The following is an 8,436-nucleotide window of genomic DNA, read 5'->3' on the forward strand; positions in this document are numbered from 1 at the left end:
GCTGTCATTACTCTCTTTGTTTTTTTGTTGTTCTCTCCAAATCCCAGCCCAGTGCAGTTACTCACTGTACAATAAACATTCACTCCTGCAACGTCAGACCATTTTTCTCAATAATTTCGTTATATATCAATATTAGAGTCTTTTATTGCACATCCAGATGTTTTCCCGGCATTGTTACATATTGTCTCTCCTTCTTCAAAAAAAAAGGTACCTTATAAAACATAAAGAGTTTAGTATTTCTTCTATCGTCTTTTCAGCTGTCATAGCCAAACAGCTATGTTAAATTCTGCAAGGTGACTCATCAGCCTTTTGGGAGGATTGTTTTCTGCTTGCAAGTTCACAGAACTTTTCCACTGTGATCTGAACACCTCAATATACCACTTGAAAACTTAATCTGGTATGTTCTTTGTTGCCTATAAACTAATTTTTTTTTCTCATCTAAGCTGCCTCATTCTTCAATCTTGACTTCACTCAATAAATTTTAAAACTGAAATTTTTCTTGGAATAGTTTCAAATAGTCAGGAAAAGGCAGCGCTGCCACAATATCTGCATTCTAATATTTACTTATTAAAAACTTTTTATAACCCTCTTAATTCAACATTTCTCACTAATCCATTTCATAGTTTGCTTTATATCAGCTATGAGAGCATACGTTCATTAAATTTAATAAGGGACTTTACAGGGAATTTTAATTTAAAACATGTCACACTTCCCTGCACTACATTTTGGTCAAGTTGTGCAGAAGTCCTCTAAAATATCATCGGTCTCTTTACTGAGCCTGATGTTAAGAAGTTCTGTGGTTTCTGGTTGTCCTTGGATTGTCCCCAAGGACATCTGTCAAGAGCTGATGGACCCCTCCTGCTGCTCTGCAGAGCCCACACTGTGCTGTTTGCTACTGAATTAAAAACCACCACCAACAAAGCATGACTTTAGAGATTATTTACCCTCTGTTTTAGGTGGGGCAAATCCTCGGATGGAAGGGAATTTAGACAACACCGGAGCTGAAAGAGAAAGCAATCACAAAATCATAAAGTTGGAAAAAACCTTAAAGATCACCAAGTCCACCCTTTGACCAAATACCACCACGTCCACTCAACTGTATCGGCAGGTGCCACATCTGCTCGGTTTTTTAGCTCTTCCAGGGACGGTGACTCTACCACTTCCCTGGGGAGCATTTTCCAGTGCTCAACCACGCTTTCAGTGAAAAAATGTTTCCTAATATCTGACCTGAACCTCTCCTAGCTCAACTTGAGGCCATGCCTGAGCTCTGTTATTCAAGATTGTAATGCCTGGCTCAAAACCCAAAGGGCCGCCAGCCCTTCCCGCTCATCCCAGAATTGTCAATAACTCACAGGACTACAGAAATTGGGGCAGGATTTCCACTTTTCAAGGCTAATATTCTATTGCTGAGCAAAACCCGGGCCTCAGCCAGAGACAAGTGGAAGTGAGGCCATTATTGTCCGAGCAGAGGCTGCCTCGAGGCTGAGAGATGGAGGGTGATGGAGAATGTGCACATTCCAGCTGATCCCTGTACCTGTCCGTCCCGTCGTGGATGTGCTCTCGCTCTCTCCTGTGTAGTGGATGGCAGAAATGGTCACCTTGTAGGCTCGATCAGGCAGCAGGGACTGCAGGGTCACACTGCTGCTCTTGCCAGAAGCCATGATCTACAACGAGGGAAAAAAGATCCCAGCGTTTGGGGTTCTCATTCCAATTCTTACTCACAGCCCAGGGTGAGGTGGGGCTGACTCCTGGGATGTGCAGGGAAAAAGCGTTTTCTCCTATAAAGACCCCAGTATTCCTCATGGAAATGCAGCAGAAGGGCCTTATAACAGGATAATCAGGCTGTTTAAGTAGGGAATCTGTGTTTTAAAAGGATAATATTTAACCTCCCTAAGCCAGAGGGGCAGTAGGTTTATCCCCCCGCTCCTCTGCCTCCAAGAATTCCCCACCCCAGTTCAGGCAGCAGAGAAAGCTGCATTATCAGTGGCTTTGATGGAGAAAAATATCTTAATTACAAAAGAGTCTTGGAGTCCTGTTTACAAAGCAACATATCAGCAGGAGGAGATTTGGTTTTGAGTCCTGATAGTAAACCTGACTGGAGTGAGCAGAGTTCCTCTGGACACATTGTCCCCATGGGCTTCTGGCCCAGTGTCTTTCCCCTACAAAGGAGCTGGGCACTCACAGTTTGCTGGGCAGCAGCATCAGAAACAGGGCTGTAGGTGATTTTGTAGTGCTGAACACGGCCATCAGGAGGGGTCCAGTGCACCTGGAGGCTGCTGGGGGTCTCGGAGTTGATGAAGAGGTTGGTGGGTGGGCTCCGGGAATCTGTGGCAGGGATGGAAGGTGTACAGCATCAAAAGCAGGGAGACATCTCTATAAATGGAGCCAGCAGCATTTGCTTCCTGGCCAATTTCTGAAGGCCTCAGTGCTCTGCTGTGCAGGTAATCAGTGCTCAGAGCAGATGTGGGCATCCTGGGCATCAGGTAAGAGGGAAAATAGATTCTGGAGGCATGAGGATTGCCCAAGTATAACACACCACACCTCAAGCATTCATCAGTTCCAAGTCTAGGACATGGGAAAAATGCTTGGAGGAGTGAAAGAATCCTGAAAGCACAAGGAAAAGAGACCCATTGTACTCATCATAAACAAACACCAAGGGTACTCAAACTGAAATTGAGTTTCATCAAACTGGACAAACAGCTTTACTGGCAATTAAACCTGGATCACATATCAGAGTTAATCCATTATTAATTTCTAATAATTTTCAGCTTTTTCTGTTTTAAAATTACTCTTAAAAAAACCCCAAATCCAGAGCATCCAGCACACCAGTGTTCTGTCTAGAGCTTCTGACACCAACACCCACAGCCCTGGATTGGGTCACACACCGTGCCTGAGCTACTACTCCCTCTTCTCTGGCCCTGGGCTGGGATGTATGGACATACATCCTGGGATGTTTGTATCCCAAACAGGTGGTGGGCTGAGCCAGACAGCCAGAAGAGAGTTTGCCAGAGACCAAAGCTGAGCCATTTTTAATTACATAAATGCATTTCTTTCCCTGGTGTCCTGCTGTGCAGCAAACTGGATCTGACGACAGAGGCTCTTATGCTGGAGGGATTTCTCTGAGCAGAGATGGAGAGTGAGGAAGGGAAAGGCAGAGGGGGCATAATGAGCTCAAAAAGAGGCTTGAGAGCATGGGGACATCTACTCCTGGGGCTTGTTTCCAAGCATAAAAACACATGTCTGCCCTTGAACCTGTGCTGGTATGAAGACACAGAAGTCCTGGACAGAGCAAAGGGAGAATTTATTCAGAAGACACTAAAAATAATGGGTGAGCCCTAAAGACAGTCAAAGAAACACACCCAGGTGATGAGGTTTTTGTTCTGCAGTTTTCCCTGTAAGGATCTTCTGGCCACCCAGCAAAGCCTGGGGTGACCTTAAAGCACAGGTTGAGTGAAGATCATTTGCATCTTCATCGATTCTCCTTCCCTTTTGTGTATAAAATGAGCTTACTTTTACTGAGGCTGAACCAAGACTGCAGCAGCTGAATCAGGCTGGAGGCTGCTGCTGTGCACGACCACGAGGTAAAGCAGAGAAGAAAACAAGAGCAGGAATAAATTCGCTTCAGCAGCACTTTTTTAGTCAGTGCTGCATCTTTGCTGCCTGCACTGCCTATTTCCTTCAGCTGAGGTAAGGGCAGACTCTGCTTAAGTGAACTTTAAAGGGAAAGTTTGGGGAAGTCTTTAGTCAGATTTATTCTGGAAAGCCCTCAGGCCTGGCAGAATTTGATGGCATGGATCTGACAGACAGGGGACAGGCCACCTTCTGAAGCTGCCCTGGAGGATAGAAGCATCTCTGCCACCATCTGTGTCTTTGACCTCTTCAACCTCTGGTCCTCCACAGGAGCAATCCCTGCTTGCTCTCAGGTCTAACCAGCATCACAGGCACCTAAGTTCTCAAATAAGAATAAAACCCTGGGCTCCACTCCATCAAAGTCCTCACCTGCAATGATTATTATATATTCACTATAAGCCATGTTTTTTCTTGCCATGGGTTGAAGCTTCATTCCCCCATTTCAAACCCTTTTATTTACCATGCACGCTCTGCTAGGAAGAGCTCACTGAGGAGCTGGATAAAGAGATTTCCCAGCCCCAGGCTGGAGAAGCTGCTGGCACACAGGCACTTTGTAAAACACTTCAGTGCAAAGCCAGCCAGGGTGGCTCAGCCCAGCCTCAGCAGCAGTTCCCATCCAAACTGCTTTCTCTTTTTTCTCCAGGACTAACAAGGGACTGGGGTTTTTTGCTCAATTTCTTTTTCCTCAGCCTAAATGAAAGAACTCTCCCTCAGTACAAAGGAGGGTCCTTGTCTGATTCTCAGCAGGACCAAAGCCATCCTTTCCAGCATTTTCCAAGGGCCACCATTCAGCAGCACCTCCATGTCCCAGCAGATTCCTCTCAGGAAAGCATCATCTGCTGCCCTGTGCTTGCTTGGAGGGTTTGTGTGGCTTTGAAGTACCACTAAGGCTGGTTATTAGTATGACAAATGATCACTGTGAAAGTCTTTGGTCAAGGATAAGGACTCTGCTACACTTGACAATTTATAAAACAGGCTGAAAGGAGAGCTCAACTCAAATGAGAATTCAGTCTAAATATAACAAAAAGAAAAAAGAAACATCAGAACCACGGGTAAGCAGCACATTTTAACAGTTTTGTTGTCTGTGGGAAATACATCAGTATGCTTTTGTTCCTGCTCTGCCTCTTGGAAAGTCTGCAGGGAAAAGTTTGCTAACTGGGTTACTGAAAAATAATCCCAAACTTTTTTCTTTCCTCTAGTCAAAACAAAGAATTAAAAACCTCCAATTCCTCCAAGACAAGAAGGGGCCTGCACCATATCACTGTCTCTGAATTTTCTTCTCCAGCTAAAGCTATTCACTGCTTTTGAGTTCATAAAATGACAAATCTCAAACCATAACTTTGAAACAACTTTTTTTTCCTACCAGAAAGATGAGAGACCTCATCCCAGTCCTTCCAAATGACACATCACAGTGATGAGTGTTGTTGGTTTTTACAAAAGGATGATGTTTCTGGTGGTCTGTATTTTGTGAGGGATTGGTGTCTGCAGGGTCCCATGAATGTAAAACATTTGGTCTCAAAATGGGTGTTGCAGGTGGGACAAGAGGAATTACTGGCCCTGAATAAAATGAACTTGGTGTTTTCACCTCACCCCAGGGGAAGAACTCAGTTCCATTTCACAAAACCAGAGGCAAAGAGCATTGCTCTGACCCAGCAATGTTTTCCCTTGACCTTCAAAGAAGAAAGTATTCCAGGAAGGATGAAGGACAGGGAGAGACTCTTGTGTTACCGGTTCCTCCTGAGTTTTGCTTCAGTCACTGCCCTTAAACATCAGCATTTCTTGGAAATTCTACCAAGACATTTTTAAGAAAAACTTTATGACTTGACCTATCCTTATGTAAAGAGATGGTGACAAGGAAGAAAAAGAGAAAAGCAATGATGAAAGCAAAAGAAAACACTTCCTCCCTTCCACAACCTCCTCTAGCACACACTTTTGGTATTGCTCAGCACAGCCTGATCAGTGCTGTTCCCCAGGCTGCAACCCAAAGTCTGCCACCCGGAGGAGAACCAGAGAGCTTTCATCGATGTTTCAGCCCTCAGAATTTCATTTTATAATGAAAATTAAGGGGCAAAGGGCTCAAAGATCAGACCAAGGGGTCTGGGTTTTCAGATAACATATGAGATTTCCATGCTGTGTCTGAATGAATTACTATCCACCAGCTCTGATGGTAGATTAACACCACCGGCCATCCTGACCACACACAGCACAAGGTGGCAGCTTTTGCTTGAAACACTGAAGATTTGAAATATAACCATGTCCCAGGATTCCCCAGAGTCCTGCCTAGTGCCACATCTTCCTGTACATCCCTTGCACAAGCCTTCAGCAATTTTCTGGCATCCCCAGTTTTCCCCTAACCTGCCCCAGAGCAGCACTAGAAATCACCAGCCACCTCTTCCGTGCCACTTCTCCTCTGTTGGCACTTCTTACTTTAAACATGAGAAAATAATTAGCATCAAAACCATTGATCTCACATGCAAATAATGCCTGGGAGAAGCACGGCAGTGTCCTGACTGCTCCTGCAAAGGGATCAGCAGCACCCAGGCACTGAACCCTGTGTTGGCTGCCCAGCTGCACCCCTGGCTTCCTGCAGAATTTTTCTTCCTTCATGCAGAAGGCAAAGCCTGACAATTCCCAGGGCTCCTGCACAAGGACAGCAGCTGACAAGTAGAAATCAAATTGCTTTCCTTGTCCCACTGGGGTGCCAGCAGCAGCAAGGACTGGCTTGTGCAAACGTGCCTAGAAGGGCACTGTCACGTGTCCTTTTGTTGGACTGAGAGAGCTCCTCTGACATTTCATAATTCATAGCTTAAAACACAGTAATTAATTTTCCTACACCCTCCAAACAGCTCTAATGGTCCTCTTGTCATCATGTGTCAATAGGATGCTTGCTTTTATTTTTCTTTTGTCAGTATGCAGCTCCAAGGTACTTGTCTGAGATAGTTTCCTATAAAAATGTTATTATTATTTATTATTAATAAAACCTGAGCTTCTTATTCCAAGATTACCATTTACTTCAGGTTTCATCAGCTCAACATCAGCCTAAATGAGTTTATTCTGCAGAGGAGGATGAGATCTGAGAGGAGAGGGAGGACTGCTGGTGTTGAATGGATTGTGCTCCATTCACTTCCAACAAAGTGATTTTACAGGCAATATTAATTACCAGGACCTCTGGGAGTGCCACTTTAAAATCTCATATCCTGCCTGTACAAAGCCAGATTCAGATAATGCTTCCAAGGCAGAGTGTGCCTGCAGGATTCCCTCCCATATTTGTAATGCCCCCAGTGAGGCACAGCCCAGCAACGACACAGCTCAGGAAATCTTCACCCTCCTTACAGGCAGTATTTTATTAACAGGAACTGTTCCTTAGGCAGCACAGTGACACATTCAGCTGGACACCCTCAGAATTCATTTCCATCCATGCACTGCACAGAAGCACAGGAGGGATGAAATGTATTCTACATGGAACATGTGCAAGGATTATCAGTTACCTCTAAAATGCACCAGCCTGATGTGATTGTCCAGCCTCCTGTTCTCAGGGCAGATTGAGAACGTTTTCAGACAGAAGCCTAAATGTCTCTAGACTTTTTCACACATTCAGGTTTGGGTTTTCAGAGCTGGAGGTGACCAGTCTGAGCTGCTGGTGCGTGCTGAGTTATGAGGCATCCCATGCCCTGTTTGTCATCCCTGGGCTGTGGATCCCAGCACTGGTCACTTACTGGTCCTGTGGTGAACAGAAACGGTGTCACTTCGAGCACCATCTTTGTAGTAGGCCCAGATGGATATTTTGTAGTCAGTGTTCTTCTGCAGGCCTGGCAGGACGGCTGTCGCCACATTTCCAGCGAGGGAGAGCTGCAGCAGGGGAGGAAATGAGTCAGTCCCACTCCCGAGCAGCCCCAGGCTGGTTCATGCCACCCAAGTGCCAGGCTCATAGATTGTCTGTGGGCACAAATGAGTTAGCACCGGGCTTTGGGGCCAAAGTTTACTGTTTGGGGTTGCACACATGTAAGCAAAGGCAAAATTCCAGCCCTGAATAATGCAGAGCAGATGCTTGTGCATTGCAGCCCAGTTACAATTAGCAGCTCCTTCAGCACCACCACACAGAGCTCTGACACAAGGCAGTGCCTGCCTGGAGCACTGAATCCCTTTGCTCAGTTTCCAGCTTTTAGGAGACCTAGGGACAGAAGCCCCAGTAGCTCTCTGTTCCAGCCCAAATGGAACATGTTTGGTCTCTCTTATTGCAGGAGACACTCAGGTATTAAGCCTCCATTTAAACTGCTGTTTGACCTCATACTGAAAATAGGGGCTTCACATGGAAGAAGTCACCTGGTCCATCCCTGCCACACCTGCACCAGCTCTGTCTCTGGTCATTCTCCTCTGTGTGCTCCTCACTTGGACCTCATGCTTCCCAAAGAGCAGCATCCCAAAAGTATTAGTGCTTCCTAGCACTGAGAAGAGAAAATGCTTTGCCTTCTTAGAAGCAATATCTCCAGCTATAAGTACTTGAGTATTGTCTTTTTCTTTTCCACAGCATCTTGACATCGGGGGCTGCTGATCCTCTGCAACCCCAGATCTTTTTCTACTGAATTGCTTCTTAGCTGTTTGTTCTACATCCCGTATACCTGTGGTTAATTATTCCTGCCTAAGCTTAACACTTTCTGCTTGTCCCTATTAAATTTCATCCTTGAGGTTTTCCAGAACACTTCTGCAATCTTCCCAGAGCCTGTAGGACTCTGCCCTGCTGTCCCTCCTGCTTCCAGCACTCAAGGTGACTGCTCCACTTACAGCCAGATCCAGGAGGGATCCTGC

General features: G+C 45.6%; 1 protein-coding gene across 1 annotated transcript in view; it reads right to left on the minus strand.

Moving 5' to 3' along the window:
* COL20A1 (collagen type XX alpha 1 chain) overlaps positions 1-8,436 on the minus strand; it is a 53,494-nt gene that overhangs the window by 23,043 nt on the left and 22,015 nt on the right. Inside the window, exons 18-21 of the mRNA XM_017734122.1 lie at positions 7,347-7,479; positions 2,183-2,325; positions 1,535-1,664; positions 945-1,001 (exon numbers count right to left, since the gene is read on the minus strand). Coding sequence (XP_017589611.1) covers positions 945-1,001; positions 1,535-1,664; positions 2,183-2,325; positions 7,347-7,479 — 463 coding nt within the window. The remainder of the gene's footprint in view (positions 1-944; positions 1,002-1,534; positions 1,665-2,182; positions 2,326-7,346; positions 7,480-8,436) is intronic.

The sequence above is a fragment of the Corvus brachyrhynchos genome, unplaced genomic scaffold, assembly GCF_000691975.1.
Source record: "Corvus brachyrhynchos isolate BGI_N302 unplaced genomic scaffold, ASM69197v1 scaffold10, whole genome shotgun sequence".
NCBI lineage: Eukaryota > Metazoa > Chordata > Aves > Passeriformes > Corvidae > Corvus > Corvus brachyrhynchos.